The sequence below is a fragment of the Salmo trutta genome, chromosome 16 (assembly GCF_901001165.1).
Source record: "Salmo trutta chromosome 16, fSalTru1.1, whole genome shotgun sequence".
Taxonomy (NCBI): Eukaryota; Metazoa; Chordata; class Actinopteri; order Salmoniformes; family Salmonidae; genus Salmo; species Salmo trutta.
Window position 1 is genome coordinate 59,288,476 of NC_042972.1, and position 22,389 is coordinate 59,310,864.

The 22,389-nt window shown below is 40.4% G+C and overlaps 1 protein-coding gene across 9 annotated transcripts in view; it reads right to left on the minus strand.

Annotated features, from left to right (window-relative positions):
• Nucleotides 1-22,389, minus strand: part of LOC115151117 (receptor-type tyrosine-protein phosphatase T) — a 587,678-nt gene that overhangs the window by 156,758 nt on the left and 408,531 nt on the right. For 3 of the 9 annotated variants that reach the window (XM_029695118.1, XM_029695116.1, XM_029695115.1), the window contains exons 14-17: nt 16,394-16,529; nt 14,305-14,337; nt 9,090-9,119; nt 5,075-5,226 (exon numbers count right to left, since the gene is read on the minus strand). In XM_029695118.1, coding sequence (XP_029550978.1) covers nt 5,075-5,226; nt 9,090-9,119; nt 14,305-14,337; nt 16,394-16,529 — 351 coding nt within the window. The remainder of the gene's footprint in view (nt 1-5,074; nt 5,227-9,089; nt 9,120-14,304; nt 14,338-16,393; nt 16,530-22,389) is intronic. The other 6 variants (XM_029695124.1, XM_029695120.1, XM_029695125.1 and 3 more) reach the window with 4 other exon arrangements.

Genomic DNA, 22,389 nt, shown 5'->3' on the forward strand with positions numbered 1-22,389 from the left:
CAGCGTCATCTGGGTTTGGCTGGTGTAGGCCATCATTGTAAATAATTTGTTCTTAATTGACTTGCCTAGTTAAATAAAGGTTAAATAAAAATACAAATACATTTGAGAGGTGTACCTCTTTTTTCAAATCATTTGTTCTTGCTTTTAAATTAGTTTTGCTCTCTCTAAAATAACTTGCTTGCCAGTTTGTTTGTTTTGTTTTTGATATCATTCTTTTTGCTTACAATTCTATAAAAAAAATCCAGATTTTAACGTTTTTAAACTTAATATTTAATGTTTACAATACATTTTATTTTGAATTCAAATTGACCCAATAAGCCTGCACGTCGGCAATGAATTTGCCTCAATATATCCTACGAAAGGATATTTGCGTTATCCCAGCATCTCCCAGAAACAGAAATGCCCCATCCCAAAAACAAAGTAAAGTGCCTTCGGGAAAGTATTCAGACCCCTGGACTTTTTACACATTTTGTTTCGTTACAGCATTATTCTAAAATCTATTAAATAAAACGATTCTATCAGCAATCTACACACAATAGCCCATAATGACAAAGCAAAACAGGTTCAGACCCTTTGCTATGAGACTTGAAATTGAGCTCAGGTACATCGTGTTTCCATTGATCATCCTTGAGATGTTTCTACAACTTTCTTGGACTCCAACGGTGATAAATTCAATTGATTGGACATGATTTGAAAAAGCACGCTCCTGCCTATTCAAGGTCCCACAGTTGACAGTGCATGTCAAAGCAAAAACCAAGCCATGAGTTCGAAGGAATTGTCCATAGAGCTCTGAGGCACATATCTGGGGCAAGATACCAAAACATTTCTGCAGCATTCAAGGTCCCTAAGAACACAGTGGCCTCCATCATTATTAAATGAAATAAGTTTGGAACTCTTCCCAGAGCTGGCCACCCAACCAAACTGAGCAATCGGAGAAGGGCCTTGGTCAGGGAGATGACCAAGAACCCAATGGTCACTCTGACAGAGCTCTGCAGTTCCTCCGTGGAGAAGGGAGAACCTTCCAGAAGGACAACCATCTCTGCAGCACTCCACCAATTAGACCTTTATGGTAGTGGCCGGACGGAAGCCACTCCTCTGTAAAAGGCACATGACAGCCTGCTATGAGTTTGCCAAAAGCCACCCAACGACACTCAGACCATGAGAAACAAGATTCTCTGGTCTGATGAAACCAATATTGAACTCTTTGGCCTGAATGCCAAGCGTCACGTCTGGAGGAAACCTAGCACCATCCCTACAGTGAAGCATTGTGGTGGTAGCATAATGCAGTGGGGATGTTTTTCAGCGGCAACGACTGGGAGACAGGACAATGACTCTAAGCACATAGCCAAGAGAACGCAGGAGTGGCTTTGGGACCATTCTTTGAATGTCCTTGAGTGGCCCAGCCAGAGCCCGGACTTGAACCCGATCCAATATCGCTTGAGAGACCTGAAAATAACTGTGCAGCAACGCTCCCCATCCAACCTGACAGAGCATGAGAGGGTCTGCAGAAACTCCCCAAATACAGGTGTGCCAAGCTTGCAGCTTCATACCCAAGAAGACAAGGGTGTAATCGCTGCAAAAGGTGCTTCAACAAAGTAGAGTAAAGGGTCTGAATACTTATGTAAATCTGACATTTCAGTTTTTTTTTATACATTTGCTAAAAAATTGTAAAACCTGTTTTTGCTTTGTCATTATGGGGTATTCTGTGTAGATTGAGATAAAAAAAAAAAATTACAATAAGGCTGTAACGTAACGATATGTGGAAAAAGTCAAGGGGTTTTAATACTTTCCCAAGGCACTGTATGTTTAGCATATTAGCGCATGTGCTAATATGTATCTACTGGTATAGTGTGGCCGTCTTTGAATGCATCAATGTTATTTTCTCAAACTCTTTAGGGACTATTGTGATAATACCACATATGAAGGGAATCTGACTTTTAGTCCATGAGAATATTTTTTAAAACATTAGCATTACATAGTTAAAGTGAACTGTTAATAGTTTCCTTATTTTTTAAGATGTTAATGTCAAACTTAACATGGTTCATCATGGCAATGTCTTTGATGACCCTAAAAAGTTAAGTTGATAAACCGTTGTGAAGTGGATTTAAATGGACACGTAATATCTGATCTTCTGAGTTATCAGTAACTCAGCAATCGTAACCAAAGCTTCTCTCACACTAAGTTATAATATGTACCATGGGCCTACATACAGAATTTGGTTTTATTTCGACTTATGGTTCAAGAGAATACATTTTTCAAAAGTTTTAAAAAATGTCCAAGATGGAGGAAAATCTACCCTGATGGACCTTATGGATCCTAGAGGCAAATTTGTTCAGCATGGGGAAAGACGCCTACATTCAATCTCTAGGTCAAATGTGGCGGTGGATATGACTGTTTAAGTGATACTGCTTTTAACCTGTTAGGGCTAGGGGGCAGTATTTACACGGCCGGATAAAAAACGTACCCGATTTAATCTGGTTACTACTCCTGCCCAGTAACTAGAATATGCATAAAATTATTGGCTTCGGATAGAAAACACCCTAAAGTTTCTAAAACTGTTTGAATGGTGTCTGTGAGTATAACAGAACTCATATGGCAGGCAAAAACCTGAGAAGATTTCATGCAGGAAGTGGCCTGTCTGACAAGGTGTTGTTGTTCTTGCCTCTGTTTATTGAAGACTCAGGATCTTAGCTGTAACGTGACACTTCCTACGGCTCCCATAGGCTCTCAGAGCCCGGGAAAAAGCTGAACGATATCGAGGTAGCCTCTGGCTGAAACACATTATCGCCTTTGCCAAGTGGCCGATCAGAGGACAAAGGGCTTAGGCGCGTGCCCGAGTCGACACCATGCTTTATTTTCTTTCGTCTGTTTACCTAATTGCAGATTCCCGGTCGGAATATTATCGCTTTTTTACGAGAAAAATGGCATAAAAATTGATTTTAAACAGCGGTTGACATGCTTCGAAGTACGGTAATGAAATATTTAGAAATCTTTTGTCGCGAAATGCACCGTGCGCGTGACCCTTATTTACCATTCGGATAGTGTCTTGAACGCACGAACAAAACGCCGCTGTTGGAACATAACTATGGATTATTTTGGACCAAACCAACATTTGTTATTGAAGTAGAAGTCCTGGGAGTGCATTCTGACGAAGACCACCAAAGGTAATCAAACTTTTCTAATAGTAAATCGGAGTTTGGTGAAGGCTAAACTTGCTGGGTGTCTAAATAGCTAGCCCTGTGATGCCGGGCTATCTACTTAGAATATTGAAAAATGTGCTTTCACCAAAAAGCTATTTTAAAATCGGACATATCGAGTGCATAGAGGAGTTCTGTATCTATAATTCTTAAAATAATTGTTATGCTTTTTGTGAACGTTTATCGTGAGTAATTTAGTAAATTGTTAGTAAATTTGCCGGAAGTTTGCGGGGGGTATGCTAGTTCTGAACGTCACATGCTAATGTAAAAAGCTGGTTTTTGATATAAATATGAACTTGATTGAACAAAACATGCATGTATTGTATAACATAATGTCCTAGGTGTGTCATCAGATGAAGATCATCAAAGGTTAGTGCTGCATTTAGCTGTCTTCTGGGTTTTTGTGACATTATATGCTAGCTTGAAAAATGGATGTCTGATTATTTCTGGCTGGGTACTCTGCTGACATAATCTAATGTTTTGCTTTCGTTGTAAAGCCTTTTTGAAATCGGACAGTGTGGTTAGATTAACGAGAGTCTTGTCTTTAAAATGCTGTAAAATAGTCATATGTTTGAGAAATTGAAGTAATAGCATTTCTAAGGTATTTGAATATCGCGCCACAGGATTCAACTGGCTGTTACGTAGGTGGGACGATTTGGTGCCACCTGCCCTAGAGAGGATAACAGTGCCACCTATATCCCAGTCGACGGCATTTTTTTTACCAAGTTACTCATGGCCTCTTTATCTGTGCCATACTAGAAAAAAGTTACAAATCTATGCTTGAGTTTTGACCATGTGAAGGTAAACCCCTAATTATATCAAAAAACGAAAAGAGAAATTGGACGTTCAGGGGATTTGGGAACTGACACAATACATGACGACCAAAATAGTACAATTCAGTTAACGATAGACTTGTTTTCTCACAGAATCTTTACAGAAATAACATACATGGCACATTCTCCTTTTCTTCTGAAGTTTTAAATGCTAATAGGGAATTTTCATAGTTAGGTTAGATGCAGAGCTGAAGTATGGACAGTGTGATGAAGGCAATTACTGTACATATTAGTTTAGACGTTTTTTCTCGCCAGCTGACCTGAACTTTCAAATGAATCTCTTCCCAGTGGCCAATGTGACATTTTCTCCAGAAAAGCTTCTGAGAGGGCCCTCATAATTACTACTGCCACACAGCAGGCTGGACCACACTTACAGCTCGGAGAAAATGGCCAAACCTTATTCGCCTTTCGCTGAAGTGTTTTGGAAAATTATTTACAGTAATTTGTTTTGGAGCTAAAATGGAATCCATTTGGAGAAGAGCAATTGGCATCCACTCATGGTCATTACTGCTGTATCTGGGTGGGTGTCTAAGAACCTTGTAAACAGAGCCATAATACGTTGGTGGATTCAGATTACACTGAATTGAAGTGTTCGCAACCCACCTCTAATGTTGTATTCTTAGATGTGACTCTTAAGTGCACTATGGTTTTATGCTGAAGTATTTGTCGATATGTTGCACTTTACATGAATATGGTCATCCAGTATTGTAAAGACAGTGAGAATGACAAACCAGCTGTTAAACCAATAGCTGCCTGGCTAATTATTATGTGGGGACCAATGGAGGACACAAAGCAGACTTTAAAGGAGATAACCTTTAAAGAAAACAGAACAGCACACAAAAATGTGACATTAAGTGCAAATTAAACTCCAGACAATGGTAACACCATGCATGTAAATTAGGGTAATAGGAGTGGAACAGAGGGAAGAGAGACCAGAGAGAAAACAGGCTAGGACTGACAGGAATTACAGACCGGGATTTCTGAAAAACTTCTGAGGAACTTTGGGAATTTTGCAATCTTATTAGTAGGTCCTGCTTGACTCACTGAAACCATTGAGGTCCTGGCTGCTGGTGGAGAAAGGGTCGTCCTTGTGCAGAGTGCTGACTTTGGTGGTGCTCTTGTCAGCCGTGCCCACCGGTCCCATCTCCCGCTGGGTGCTGCTGTTGGCTGTCTCCTTCTGTTTTTTGGCCAGTTTCCTTAAGCCGCCACCCAAAACAAACAGTGTCACTCAGAGACCAGATAATGGTGTAGTAGAACTACACAGAAATCATACAACAAACTTGCACTACTACATAAAGGTAAAGGAGTAAAAAGTCAAGAGTGGCCATGTTATGCACTGTTGAGTATCTAGTATTTTGTAGCTAAATAATTTGGGCTATTTGGTGCGTTTAAGGCAAAATTTGTGTTCTGTTCCATAATCTGCAATGATTTATTCCATGAGGTGAAATCACTATTTACTGGGCTGTGATTGTGGAATAGAACCCTTCCTGACCATTGCAGGCCTCATAGTCATAGTGACTGAAAGCAGATTTGGCCAATCATTCGTTTGGATGAAAAAGATTAGTTTTCCGATGTCTCAATGATATTATGAAGAAACTTGTGGATTTCAAAGTCAGAAGCTTGCCATGTGGAACAAAGCAAATCAGGCACTTAATTGGACTGTTCTAAAGGAATAAAAAACAACAGTAACCTACCATTTTACTTGAGCTCAAAGGGCTATATTCTAACAAATACTTCACTGTTAGTCTGCTTCGAAGATGAGTTGAGACTACAGTATATAATCATTGTTACCTCTATAATGACCTTCAACAGACTCCACGGTGGTGGGATTGACTAATAACTGCAGTGTAGTTTAATACTCCTCGATTTGCTTCCGAAGTTGAACAGACAGACAAGGCTTGTGTTATTACAAAGGTTTAGGTCTCTATAAGGCCTGTTGATGAGTGTTGCATAAATAAATATCCCATGAAAATCAGTTGGAAGGACACTTTAGCTCTTGCAGATAAAGGCATTCAACAGAATTCCTTTAGGAAATTCAGTCATTTATGAGCCGTCTTTAAACAGGACAGGCCTTGTGGAATATGGAAGCATGATAGTCAGTACAGTTTCCATTTGCAAACAAATGCGATCCTTCGCTTCCTCAGCAGCTGGGGTTAAGGACAGAGGCAAACGCTGCATCAGCAAAACCTCAGAGTCAAGAAGTAATAACAGGATGGTCATATCTGTAGGCACCTTTTTTCCCCACATAAGTTTCCAGGTCTTAATATAGTGGCAATATGGAGCTGTGTCTGAATGTGCATGAGTGTGCGAGCGAGCATGAGTGTGGGTGTTTGTATGTGAAGTAAGTGTGGGTGTGTGTGAATGGTGGTGGACATGTGATGTGTTTTTACTTTGATGTCACAGAGGGAGCCCTCTGAAATATTTATTCTGTAATCATTTTGCTATCATCATTTCAGGCAGACCTTTCCTACAATCTACAATGTACTTGTACAGCTGTGCTTCAAATTTCAAGTATTGGATTGGTGGCTATATTGGCTACTTTGCTATTCTTACTTTGAAAGTGGGCAGAGGAAGAATATTAGTGGTGGGGCAGAAAGAAGAGTAGGAGAGATTTGGACACGGGGTTCTACTATAAAAGAGAGAGTGAATGACAGAGGCGGAAGGAAGAAAGATTTTCTGTACATAGTCTAAAAGGCTGACAGATAGGGGGAGAGGGAGATGCTAGTTTTATGTAGGGAGTGAAGTAGAGAGGGAATAGAACGTGTAGTGAGGTAGAGAGAAGGGAGAAAAAGAAAGCCGTCAGTAAAGCCACATATCAGCTTTAATACAGTATGCCCTTCTCTCTAGTGTGACATACCAATTTTTCCTCTGTGTATATATCCACTTAACTTATCTCTGCACTGTCTGTCTGGCCTTCTATTGTCTCTACAAATGACTGCTCCGCCACATTTTATTAGGCTAGTACAATATTTGTATCTAATCTTGAAATATTGTACTAGCCCAATAAAATGTCTGTAGTGGAGCTACAAAGTTAGATCATCCATTCAAACTCTGGCTTCCACTTGACTGCTTATGACAAATCAGGGACGGGGAATTCCAGTCCTAGTGGACCTGATTGGTGTCCCACTTTGTGTCCATCCCTAGCCAACACAGCTGACTAATCAAATTGTATTCTAAACTGAAGATCATGATTAGGTGATTATTGGAGTCAGGTGTGTTAGCTGGGGCAAAACTGTGACACCAATCAGGCCCCTGAGGACTGGAGTTACCCATCCCTGATTTAAACAGTTGTCATAAGCAGTCAAGTGGTAGCCAGAGTTTGAATGGATGATCTAAATTTGTGACACCTGTGATAAAGGTCAGGCAATTAAGCTAATCATGTTTATCCCACATGTTAAAGCATGTGGTAGTAGGCTACATGACACTGTTATATCATTGCTCATACACAAATATCCGATCTTATCTGCTTCTGACATCTGCCACATCATGCTAACGATGTGAATCCTGTTGATTCAAATCGATAACTTTCCGTTATATCACGGGAAAGCGGTTACGTTATTACCTTTGTCTCATCATGCATACAGAGGACACAACGAATGCTCACCAAGAAACATATCAAACTCGGTTTTGCAAATGTTCATTACAAAAGTCCTTTGCGAGACAGTGAGTAAGCAGCCAGCCGTGTGGGTGAGGTGAGTGTCAGCATGCGCTTTAGCAGGATGGGTATGTTACAGCATGGTCAACATGCAACACTCACTTAGCCGCGCACACACACACACACACAAAAGGAGAGGGGGACAGGTCTGAAGGAATGCCTTTCGGAAAGAGTTAGTGTGTGAATTAAGTCCTCAGTTTTCTTGTGTTGTAGCTTATCTCATGGCATTGGATAGTAAGACTGACTTGGTGATTCAAAACGTTTTTGCTGTTTTCAAGCAAAATAATAGATTATTTAATTAAGATTAGAGTAGAGATTGAGGCTAGTGTGGTTGCTTCTGCGAAACGCTGTAGGACCCCAAAGATAAGACTCAAATTAGCGAAAGCCTTAATTGCACTGACATTGAAACAGTATTAACAGGGGACGAAAAGAAACAAGTGGCCTACAGTGCATCCTCATATAGGTAATGTGAGTAGGGAAATGTTGTTTGAACTACACACCCGGGTAGTGTATCTGTGTTGTGCCCTGTACTAGCCTGTGGGTCTTCTACTCAACCTGCATGACAGCTGCTCAAGAGTAAGCTCCAGGCAATGACCACTGGGAGTCAACAACCAACTTTCATCTAAAGTTCAAGAGTTTTGAGGAAAAGGGAAAAATACATACAGCTGCAGAAGCAGAACTGTGGATTCTGAAACACTTTAAATCCTTTACATTCCTGGTAAACATCCCAGAGCCACGCTTCTGCACACTCGGTACTAAGCAAATTAAACAATTCATCCAGTGTGAAATACATTGTAATAGCCATCAATTGAATTGCATAGATTAAGATTAAAGAAGTAATTTCTTTGAGGTCAAAGATCTCAGGCAGTTTTAAGTCTTCATGATGCCTGTTCTGCTATGTTAGGAACTGAACATTTAGATCTGTCTAATGCAGTCTAGCATTTTCACTGAAGATAGGAAAGTAGGCTTTGCGAAATGGGGACAAGAAGTTACAATAGGTTTACATTAACATTAGACATGGGTGAATACATAACCACGGAAAAATATTTTATTGGGGCTATGCATGAATGCTATTTTTGTAGGTGTTGAGATGCTTTGTCCATCATGGCATGTCTGATTGAGAAAATACTTGGTATTGAAATAATACTTTTTCTTGCAGCACTGACCATGAAAAAGCCCTTACAGTTAAATAATCTAAACCTAATTCTCTAGTTGTAGAGTTTGCTGTATTCAATTGTTTCATAAACAGTAACTGGACAATTGCATGTCTATAGGGCTTAATTAAAATAGGTTTTCAGTGGTTTAGTAATACAAGAACATGAGAAACAAGAAACAAAATAAGTGAGGATAATAAAAAAAGAGAAACATCACATTGGAAAAGGGTCTTTCCTTAATGCTACTTACAGGTAATAAGAGTAGGAATATGCATTTCTTCTGAAGCATGAAGGTAGACCAGTGGGACAAAATTTAGCACCCAAAAAAGGACAAACAGATTGCATTAGTTAGTTCTTTAATACCCACGTCTAGGAGAGCTGATGGAGAAAATGTCAAGAACGGGTTAAAGACATTGATGTGCTGCTGGCCTGGGTCTGTCTGTCTACAGTACAGTTAAACCAACACTCCCATTGAGCTCTGCAAGTGCCTACGGACCACCTGTCTATAGTAAAGGCTGGACTGGTGCTCCTATATAGTTGCAATAGTACTCTACTCAAACTCCTGCTGCCATTTTATAAATAAATATACCCAAAACAATACATATTTAAATAATTCATTAATAATTCACCCAAATTTAAAGAATAAATAGCACATCTGGCTCCCCATCAAATTGAAACTCCTTGAGAGAGATGGAATTGTCTGAATAGACAATGAGTCTGGGAGAACAGAGAAATAGGAGAGTGGGGATGGAAGGAGCAGTGAGAGTAAAAGAGGGGGAGGGGATGTTTTAATGACATACTGTTCTGCCATTCTGTTTAGTGAGATGGAGAGAAAAAGCAATGCTATCGTTGACACCTTGACTACTATAGGAAGGATATCAAACCTGAGCGTGGAAATTAGAGTATGTGTGGTGTGTGAGTGTCTTTTGAGAGGTAGACCATTTACAAATGACATGCAGAGAGCGTTGAAGGAATTGGCAAGCAGAGATTTGTGACTGAAAAGCAGATGGTATCTGTTGTTTCTTTTAAGGGTTTGTAGTTCCTAAACATGTTGACATTGAAAATATCAAAATGAGTAAATGTGTGTGACAAATACCTACAACATTGAAAACAACTCTTCACTAGTCTGTTCATGATAAGCAGTGATGTGTTTAGCGTAGTCTTTTTTGGTACAATTGATACCCACTTACTACACTAAAGGGGAATTTCAGGATTTTACAACTTGATATTAGATGGTTCCTCAATTTAAAATGTAGTCTATGGGCTAGGAGAAATTGTAATCTATGGTTCGGTTTCCTTTAGACAGGCATAAACGTCAGCTAACTTTATCCAACGCTAAACTAGCGAACAATCAATGGAAGTCATAGGGGGAATTGTGACATTTTCTTCAAATGGCCAAATCACCTTTAAGTAACATTAAACCAAATATTGAGTTGATTTGGCCATGGCATTTTGACAATTGCATGATTTCCCCTATCACTATGAAGAAACAAGGATTAAGCCATCTAGATATCCAAGATGTCTTAATGGAATCAACATTATACACCTACAGTATGTGCTGCAGTCAGATATAATATTGGATTCAATGGAACATTTCTCTTCAATCCTGTCCTCTGTTTGATAGTCCTGGAAGCCCTTTCCTGCAGTCAAAGTGCCTGGTTGCCTCATGGGTGGAATGTTATTAATATGTTTCATAATTTCATAATTAATAAAAAATGAATAAAAACATCCGACTATCCGGTGTTCCTATGTCAAACGGTTTTGTTATATTTCAGTCTTCTGGGATGTATATAAAGTGTAATATTGGGACGCAAACTAAACATTTAATACATTTCAACTCTATATCTGACATGGTACAGGTGTCAAACACTGTGTAACCATGATTTAGCCCACTGCTGTAAATGGTTTACTGATGTTTTCACTATGAGCTCATGTGAGGCGGGATTAAGACCTCGTACAATATGAGAAGTAGTGGTGGAATTAGATTACAGATATCTCCAACATTTTAATCCACTACACAGGACACATGACATGTCTGGTATGCAGATCCTGTATGTCTGGACCAGAGAACTTAGGGTTTTTCCTCCTTTTTCCTCAAAACAATCTTAACTTGTGAGTGTCTATCTAATCGAAAAACCTGAGCCAAATGGTGTGAAGGCAGACTCAACCATTACAGGCCTAAACCATCTCAGATGTAATTGATTAACTGTAAGAGGAAACAACACTTCTATCTAGAAAGAGGGAGAAGATAACACCTTTTAAGTTGTGTTCTTCCCAAACTCTTGTTTTAAATAAAAAATACAGATAGCAGCTGTCTGAATTGGATGTGATGGTTGTAAAATGGCGATTTAATAAGAGGGCTTCCTTATAGAGCTGTGTCAATCTTCTACTTTGGGAACAGTCAATACTGCCAGCCACCATCTACCCCTCCTGCTATCTTATTTCAATGGCCTTTTAAAAGAGCTGCTGACATTGTTCTTATGATATTAATAAAGAGAAGTGAGAGCTAGAGCTGTGGCAGTCAAAGATAGCAATAAATATTATTGTCGTAAAACTACACAATGCATCTCAATTATTTTGGGCTCCAAATACCTGATTATAAATTTGTTATGAAATGTATTCTGTGTATATGTGGAGGAATACAATATCTACAATGACATTGATTTAACCCTTACCCACCTATAGACATTAGGAACACCTTCATAATATTGAGCTGCACCCCCTCTTTTCCCTCAGAACAGCCATAATCCATTGGGGCATTGACTGAACAACATTTTGACTCCAATGCTTTCCACAGTTGTGTCAAGTTGGCTGGATGTCCTTTGGGTGGTGCACCATTCTTGATACACATGAGAAACTGTTGTGTGAAAACTCAGCAGCGTTGCAGTTCTTGACACAAACCGGTGTGCCTTGCACCTACTACCATACCCGGTTCAAAGGCACTTAATAATTTTGTCTTGCCAATTCACCCTCTGGCACACATACATAATATGTCTCAATTGTCTTCCCCCCTTCACCTACATTGATTGAAGTGGATTTAACAAGTGGCATCAATAACGGATCATATCTTTCACCTGGATTCACCTGGTCAGTCTATGTCATGGAAAGTGTAGGTGTTCTTAATGTTTTGTATTCTCGGTGTAAGTTCACGCAAAAAAACTCAGCTTTAAAGGTTAACGTGAACGAATTACTGTATCTGGCGTATCCCTGGTAATCCATTATGAACGGTGGTTGCTGTCAAATAGGAGTAACAACTTTAAAGGTTATACTATGTAAACATGACACTCAAATACCATTGCTGAATAAACACACGCACACAAGCAAACACGCACACACTACGCATCCATATTAATTGTAAACATGTTTCATTATACAACACACACATACGTTATACGTACACATGCAAACACATTCATGTAAATTAAAGGCATGCACAGACACATTCAGATGGATGAGCAAAATCCAATGACAAAAGCATAAACCAGATTAACAATCTTTCACTAAACACAGAATAAATCTCAGTAAAAGACTAAACTCTTATATTTGATATGGTGTTGTACCAAATACCTCTCTCTGTACCTCCTGTAGATTTACAGCACACTGCATGATCTTATTTCATGTCTTTCATCTACACTGATACTTTGTACAGATATTAGATCGACCATTGGCTATGATGCATTGGTAGTCTAACATTAGGGATTTCAATGACCTCTGTCAGCTATGTCCACTGTGGTCCATTCTCCTCCCCCATCACCCCACCATCCGTTTGTGCAAACACTCCAGCTCTCACGTTTGTGTGTGGGAATGTCATTCTCTCTGCATGGCCATCCCAGCACACAGACTGAGGAGTAATGGTCAGGAACACATTACACGCACGTACACACACACACACACACACACACACACACACACACACATGCGCTCACACACACACACACAAATGCACGCACATACACACACACGCACACACACACACGGAGATAAGGCTGTTGAGACCCCTGGAAGACAACAGCTGCTTGGCCTGAAGGCAGACAGTGTGTGTGTCATACATGTTTGTGTATGTCTGTCTGTGTGTGTGTTCATGTCCCCACTGACAACTATTAGCTGACACCACAGCCATGTGTGGACCATCATCAGATGTTTACCCTTCTGCCAGTCAATTATTTATAAAGGGGTCCACATGTCACAACTCAGGAAGGGGCTCAACCTTGCATCAGTAGACAAGGGCGAGGTTCGCTGCTGCTACAAGAACACTGCATGAATGGGCAATGAGTGGCTAATGGACTGGGACTGGCTGCAACTGAATGGACACTTAACTCACTCAGCCCAAGACTGGATGGACTTGCGGGGAGTTCATCATGTTAACAGCCTTTGCTGCACCCGGGCACCAATAAATTACTAATTGTCTTTGGTTACCTCGTCTTAATGCTCTGAAAGGTACATTGTCTGAACTGAAGTGGTATTAAAAGAGAATTCGATATCGGAACAAATGATTAATAGTAAAGCGATGAGATCTGCTAAAGGAAACGTGGCTGCTGAAGTTTGTTTTGGAAATGAGTTGGCATGGGGCTATTTTAAGATACATTTTGTTTATTGAGAGATATTACAGTAAGGAACATTTTCTTACTTCTGTGATTTGGCAGCCGTTGCAAATGCTGTATATCTGTGTATCATTTACTTTTTTGTCATGATTCAATTGATAGCTTTAGATTATTAGAGGATAGACTCACTGTACCATACAGCTTCTAGTTGAACCACAAAGACACAGACCATAGTTATGTGAATAGCGTGTGTTTGTGTATAGCTTACAGTAATGAACACAACCCAATCAGGAAACAAACGTGCTGTGGCGGTGAATGCTTAATGAATCTGAATTAGTGCACCACTCAAAAGAGGTAGTGGCATTTTTTGTGGAAAATAATTACTCATTTGACATGGAACTGAGTTTTAAGCCCTCCACTTGTTGGGTAAGTGCAGGTAAAGAGTAGCTGCAAGAGTGGTTCATTGTTGCGCCAGGAAGATTTATGGAAATCAAACAATAAAAACCTTATTGAAAGGTGTACTTACAATGCAAGGCATACAATTCACTTTGATAATTAACATTTAATATGATAATGCAATGCTCTAAGTTCATCCTATGGCTGGTCAATTTAATCCTTTTATGGAATATCTCATTGCAGATAATGTATCTAATACTCAACTGACAATGCATGAGGCAAGATACAAATAAATCAACGAATAAGACTGTACAAAATACCACTTAATGTCAATCACAGTAACGCAGACAAAATATAGAAATCCTAATGGTGCAACCGACAGTGACGGTCAGAGTATCGAAAAGTAATGGCCTCGTGAATTTTCGTGCATGTGTCGGAAATGAATTACATATCTGATCACAGATGGGTAAAAAAAACAATGGTGAGGCACGATCTTAAGATGCGTAGCTAAAAATAAACATACAATACCCCACACTCAGAGTTCTCCATGTGTGTATCTCTCTAGCAGGCGCAGGCCAAAAGAGGAAGAGGAAGAAGATAAGAGACATGGGCGTGAGACTAGTATTAGAAAAAAGGGCAGACAACAGTGATGGATGTGAACATGTAGACTACTGGCACAGATTATTTTAAGAAAATTTGTTCTACGAACATTCAGTGGTGTCGGAAATTATTGACACCCTTGATAAAGATGAGCAAAAAATTACTGATATCCTTGATATCCTTAGTCTGCACTTATGGATTCCCTCTTCAATTCAAACCACAGTCCGGAGACTGAGATGGTCATTGCAAAATGTTTATTTTGTGGCTAATTAACCATTTCTTTGTCAATTTTGATATGTGCTTGGGGTTATTGTCTTGTTGAACGATCCACTTGAAGCCAAGTTTTAGCGTCCTGGCAGAGGCAGACAGGTTTTTGGCAAAAATGTCCTGGGTCAACACGTGTACCTGTCCAAACGGAGATTAGGATTGTGCTCTAGCAGGGGTTGGTCTGGCTCTCAATCACTGATTGCACATGAAGGGTATCTGTATATGTGAGCATACACCATCACACCACTGCAATGTGCTGGTTTGATGGTGTATGTTGTGATCCATTAGTCTAATAAACCTCTACTTTATAATCCTAAATGCCTGATGTTCCTCAAGAAAAAAAGCTTTGGAGCAAAAAACCCCCGCAATAAATGCCAAGAGAAAAAGCTTTCAGTTTCCATAATTCTCTGAAATACTGTTGAGAAGCACTGTGGAGTTCTACAGCTCCAATCTTGTTACAGAAACAGTAGACTTGATAACAATTAAAATAGACAGTGACTCCCCCACTACCTTGCAAGTCGTATTCTCAGCACAGATACAAAATGCTACAATTTTGTGAGTTTACCATTAATTATTTAAGGGTTTTTATCTTGGACTTTTTGAAAAGCACATTTGACAGCGCTGTAAGAGTCCTAAGGGCTTAAGCTACAGGGCAGGAAAACATAAAATCACCATTAAGTATTTGCCTGTCCATTCAATTCATTCGTATGTTATTAGTACAAAAAACTAAGTCCATTTGGAAATCTCTAAAACATGTGTAACACTACTTTGAAAGATTAAATGGACAGTGTACTCGCTTCCAACAGGTTTTCACCACAAATAATTGATAGTGGCTAAAAGCCATGTAAAACACTGCAATTTAAAAAACATTGCCCCCGAACTATCTAGGTTGCAAGAATGAAATATAGATGACCCAGCATGCCAGGCGTCTTAGGATATTGAAGCCTAAGCACTTCTTCTCCCTCTCCAATCTATATCCTCCACGGGTGGCTTGGCTGCCTATCGGTCTTAACTATTTATGGGAGAATTGGTTTCCAGTTGTCCATTTAGCATAGTTAGCATAGTTAACCTGTAACACCCACAGTTTTGTCTCCAGATTGGTTGCCAATTCATACATGCCTTGTTTATAAATGTTAAATATTAAAATATGATTTATTTATGATTACATGTATTAATAGTTGATAAAGTTTATTAATTTGAATTCATGAAATTATCATACATTTCTACCCTGTTTATTTTCAAGAACAGTGGTGATTGTGACATGCAATTTTGTCTCAACAGCATAGCATATGACAAATTAATGGTCATGAAGTACAGTAGTAAGATATTTCAAAGTTTAATTCCTCTCTGTATATGTGGATAATTAGGCGGCACATTTTGAAAGTATAGATTTTTTTAAAACTGTGGGTCCTAGCATAGCAAAATGGCATGGGCAGTATGTGATTAGGGTAGTTTAGGAAAGCAAGAGACAAAGGAAGGAGACAGAGATGTGATGGAAGTAAGCCAGTGTGCATGTTAACAAGACATAGAAAGCTGTGTGTGTCCGTAGACCCCCTAAAAACATACCTTCCTCCTTATGAGTTAGTCCCAATGGTATTTCAGCTCAACTGAGGCCTTAGAAGTATTCTAGTCATATTGCGGATGGGACATTGGGTCACACTATGGTGTGAGGCTACTAGTACTATAGTAGCTGACATATTTCCACTTGCAGCATCGGGGACACACTAGGAGTTTCTCGACCACTCTTTACCTGCGTTTGAAGGTGAGAACCACTCCTAGTAGGATGATGACGAACATGAGGATGCCTGCGATGACACCAGCCATTTTGACGTTGCTGTCCACCTGCTTTTCGGGCTCCACAGCGTCCGAGTCCTGGGTGGACGCGCCTACAAACAGGCACAGACACATCACAGAGAGGAGGAGGGAGTTTACCCTGGGGCAACCATCCTCCATACACACACAAACACATACACAAAACGCACTCACACACACATACGCAATAATACACACACATATGCAAGTATATACACATCTGCACACACACATTTGCACACATGTTGTAGACAGTGCACACACACACACAAACACTCTAACCACACACTTACACACTCACATACACGTATATGTGCACAAAAACCTATTCACACAAAAACACTTATGCGAGTACACGCACACACGCTCATACATACAGACGGACAAATAGATGCAAACACATACAAACAAACATTCACAGTAAAGAGAGAACCTTTCTTTTGTTTAAATACAAGATCACAAAGTCATGCAAAGAAATGGCAGGGTCATTAATACTAATGCAAGGGAGACATTAATTTTGGTGAAAAGTGAAAAGATGATTAGGTATAGTGTTGCTGTTACAGGTATTGGCGGAAATGTTAGCTATATCCTGATCGATAAACTCCAAATGATTACAAGATAAAGTTCAATTAAGATTTAGTAAACTTGTGATAGGGTGCTTCTCACACAGGACAGATGAATGGTGAAAATCAACGTCTGGGAATACACATGTTAGAGTAAGGTCATGTTCTCTTGCATCAAAGGATTTGTGGTTGAGTTAATACGTATGAGTTGTTATTTTCAACAGGCTTTTCATCTTACAGAGCAGTTGCACCACACTAAAACACAGAGGACATACAGTGCACTAATGTTGAACAACCAATGATTTGAGAAAGACATGCAGGAAAATGTTAGCATGGGTTGTTGAAGAAGCTTGGACATACAGTGAGGGAGAGAATGGATAGGTTGAGCGAGTTTATAGTACCGCTAGCTACTCCCAGCTTCTTCCATAGCTTACAAAAGTAACCACAACTGAAAATGCTTCCTTTGAACAATACAAAGACTGTAGGAAGTACACCCTAGTATTGCTGTCTGTTTGGAGACATTGGGTAACACAACATGCTGCTTCTACTGTATGTTCAACCTCTATAGATGTTACTTTTACTCAAGGTAGTTTTTTCAGGAGGTGCATTGAGGTCTGATATAAATACGTTTATTAGATATTTTTTTAACAAACAAACACCAGAAATGAATGTTAAGTAGACCTATACAGTACCAGTCAAAAGTTTGGACACACCTACGCATTCAAGGGTTTTTCTTTATATTTACTATTTTCTACATTGTAGAATAATATTGAAGACATCAAAACTATGAAATAACACATGGAATCATGTAGTAACCAAAAAAGTGTTAAACAATTCTAAATATATTTTAGATTCTTCAAAGTAGCCAACCTTTGCCTTGATGACAGCTTTGCACACTCTTGGCATTCTCTCAACCAGCTTACCAACAACGACGAGATGGCCTACAGGGAGGAGGTGAGGGCTCTCGGAGTGTGGTGTCAGGAAAATAACCTCACACTCAAGGTCAACAAAACAAAGGAGATGATTGTGGACTTCAGGAAACAGCAGAGGGAGCACCCCCCATCCACATCAACGGGACAGTAGTGGAGAAGGTGGAAAGTTTTAAGTTCCTCGGCGTACACATCACAGATAAACTGAAATGGTCCACCCACAGACAGCGTGGTGAAGAAGGCGCCACAGCGCCTCTTCAACCTCAGGAGGCTGAAAAGATTTGACTTGTCACCGAAAACACTCACACTTTTACAGATGCACAATCGAGAACATCCTGTCGGGCTGTATCACCACCGGGTACGGCAACTGCTCCGCCCAAAACCGTAAGGCTCTCCAGAGGGTAGTGAGGTCTGCACAACGCCTCACAGGGGAAAAACTACTACCTGCCCTCCAGGACACCTACACCACCCGATGTCACAGGAAGGCCAAAAAGATCATAAAGGACAACAACCACCCGAGCCACTGCCTGTTCACCCCACTATCATCTAGAAGGTGAGGTCAGTACAGGTGCATCAAAGCTGGGACCGAGAGACTGAAAAACAGCTTCTATCTCAAGGCCATCAGACTGTTAAACAGCCATCACTAACATTGAGTAGCTGCTGATAACATACTGACTCAAATCTCTAGCCACTTTAATAATACAAAATTGGATGTAATAAATGTATCACTAGTCACTTTAAACAATGCCACTTTATATAATGTTTACATACCCTACATTACTCATCTCATATGTATATACTGTACTCTATACCATCTACTGCATCTTGCCTATGCCGCACGGCCATCGCTCATCCATATATTTATATGTACATATTCTTATTAATTCCTTTACACTTGTGTGTATAAGGTAGTTGTGAAATTGTTAGGTTACTTGTTAGATATTACTGCACGGTCGGAACTAGAAGCACAAGCATTTCGCTACACTCGCATTAACATCTGCTAACCATGTGTATGTGACCAATACAATTTGACTTGATTTGATTTTGATGAGGAATGCTTTTTCAACACTCTTGAAGGAGTTCCCACATATGCTGAGCACTTGTTGGCTGCTTTTCCTTCACTCTGTGGTCCAACTCATCTCAAACCATCTCAATTGGATTGAGGTCAGGTGATGGTGGAGCCCAGGTCATCTGATGCAGCACTCTATCACTCTGCTTGGTCAAATAGCCTTACATACATGAAGGGACGTCACGTGCGCCATCCGTATGGTTAGTGAGAAAGTCCATATTGCAAATGTACGCTCCCTTACTAGACGTCCGACCACGTCCGATAAATCCGCGGACGGCGTCGGGCCGCTCACAGGGGCCGGATCTTCCAGGAAGTCATCGAACGGAGTCTCTCGGACCTTCCGTTTCCGTTTAATAAAATTTTCAAATTTTGGTCATTTCCTTGCAGTCCCGGATTATTCCACGAGAGGGCGTATGGAATCATATTGCAAATGTAACATATATCACCAATCGCGACACGGCTTTTTCTCCTAAACGGAAGATAATTCGAAGACGAAACTCGGTCTGCGTGGGTTTGGCATAATGGGCAGTTGGCCCCGAACAGGATGGAGTTGAGGCCTCGACGCTTTTCGAGTTAAGGCTATTTTTCTGGGATTGAAAGTCAAACAGGAAAATAGAGTGCTGATTTGACCGCTTCACATCAAACTACATGAGCCTACGGTGTCAGGAGAAAAGGAACCATGCATTTACCAATGTTCATTTCAGAGAAATTGTACAATGACACATTGGTGATATTCAACAACAAGAGGTTTTTTTTTCAAAAAAGTTACATATCCAGTTGCAGCGTGTTCAGATGAGTCCGTTAAGGCAGGTTTCGGAGCTCTGCGAGATTTCTGTGATTTTCTGAAACAACACACACTTGTTCAACCCTCTGTAAATAAGTCAGTTCTTAACAGAAACACTTAAAACTCAATATTCTATAAGAGCCTAACGTTCAGATTCCTGTGTCAACCAGAAATGCCTTATAATGGTGTCATAGGGGCTGTTTTGAAGGGTTAAAAAGGTCAGATCTTTCCACAACTTCATATGTGTGACTAGGCAACCCTCATGAACTGTAAATCAGTCATTTATCCCATCAGATGTCAAAGAAAAGCTCTCTCAAACACACACACAGAGAGGACGGAGTGACACAGTGCGGTGCTTAAAGACACAAAGAGCCTGCAATGGCATTACCATTATCTCTAGGCTGAGACGAGTTCAATGAGACGCCCCGCTTGACCGTAGCTTGCTCGGTATGAGCGCAGCGACCGTGAGAAAACTAGGCCCAAAATGAGGCCTGCACCAATATGTAAAGTGCTTATGGGTGACAGTGAGAGAACCATTAGGGTTAGAAGCACAATTCAACCTCAGGAGCGTTCCTGAGGTCCTCCCGATCTGTGCAAGCCTAACCATGACCCTGTGGCATTAACCCTTCACAGTGAAAAGAAGGTGTTTAGATCAAACTGTGTGCAATGACTTCTCTCCCCATAGGAATACATTGACAATTCTCCTAAATTCAACCTGAAGTCTATGTGGGTTATGAATGCCTTATGAACCTGTCTTCTATAACAATCCATCAGGCTACTGTGAGGTCTACCTGTGTCGATTCTAAGGTTCCTGGAGCAACCGGAAAATGTTAAAATCACCCTAGAGCTATTGTCATATAAGCAACCTGCAGATAGTGAAAATCATGCAACTCAACCATCTGTCATTCAGTCAATTCTTAAGGTAGAGACTTCATATTCAGGATTCTGTTTATGTCTACCCCAAAGACAACGTGTGTGAAGCAAGAGCTTCCTGTGACAACCGGAAGTTGTTAAAAACAGCCAAGAGCTATTGTCATATGGTCAACCTGCATATAGTGAAAATCACGCAACTCAACCATCTGTTATTCAGTCAATTCTTAAGGTAGAGACTTCATATTCAGGACTCTGTTTATGTCTAACCCAAAGACAACGTGTGTTGAGTAAGAGCTTCCTGTGACAACCGGAAGTGGTTAAAAACACCCAAGAGCTATTGTCATATAACCTGCACATAGTGAAAATCACGCAACTCAACCCTATGTCATCCAGCCAATTCTTTAGATAGAGACTTCATATTGAGGATTCTGTATATGCCTACCCCAAAGACAATGTGTGTCTATTCTTTTTGCAAAAAAACAAAAACACACACACACAATTTGGCCATAGGGACATAGTGTGGGGCTTAGAGTCTTATACCGCCTTCAATAGTTACTTTCGTTCAAACGATTCAAGAACCGTCAGACCTAGAGCTCCGAAATTTTAGAAACCTGTTCTAGAGCTCAAGTCGATAGTGCACAGTCATTTATGGGGCTCTAGAAGGTTCTCAGACCGAGAAACCGCCTCGTGCATTTGCAATATGTTCAATTCATTTTGAATATCACGGATATTCATGTAGAAATGTCCCAGAGTCGCAAGACTAGGTGCATTGAAACCAGCTCGGCCCATAGAGACGGACCCCAATATCTCTGTCCAATAGCTCATTCAGGGACCCCGTAGTAACGCCCTGAAAAAGTGGATTTTCAGCACCAATTAAGGCCATTGCTCGGGCACCGAATGACCTATCAAGCCGAAACTTGGGATTCGGGGTCGCCTCACATAGGCCTACACATAATGTCAGAGCTGGACCCGCAGCTATAACGTAACTATGTGTTTTATGTTTTTTTATGGTTAAAATTGAAAGCACTGTGAATTATGGGCCTTCTCTGACATATGTGATAGTTGGCTTCTATACGAGTTGGAAAAAGTGGATTTGGTGTCAGATGCTATCAGTTTGGTGTCAGATTGACATCTAATTGACTGATGGACGCTGACTGCTGGGTGACGAGCAATGGAGAGGAACCACAGTCACTGCCCGGCCATCCCGAGTTCATCGGGCCAGTCAATTATGCATTTCTGCAGTATTTTTGAGCATGCCTAAATTTGTGATGCTAAATGCCCATTAAATCATATTGCAAACGTAACGCTCTATATTGCAAACGTAACGTGCGTTTGCAATATGATTCAACAGCAAAAAATATCACCAAAGTTGACATGATGAAATCAACACAATGAGCGACAGAGAGGAACCACAGTCACTGCCCGGCCATCCCCAGTTCATCGGGACAGTAGATTATGCATTTCTGCAGTGTTTTTGAGCATGCCAAATACGTGATGTTGAGATCCATTGAAACATATTGCAAATGCGCATCAGTGCACATGGTGACCCGAAATGGGTTACCAGGAGTATTTTTTTAGAAGGGTTTTAAATGCCTTTAGGGTGGTGCAAGGGGTGCACGGTTGGGTAGGGAGCACCTTCCATCAGTGCCCATCCAGTATAAGGCGCCCCTAGTCATTTTGGACATTTTTCAAAAAATCGCTAAAAATTGACAGTCC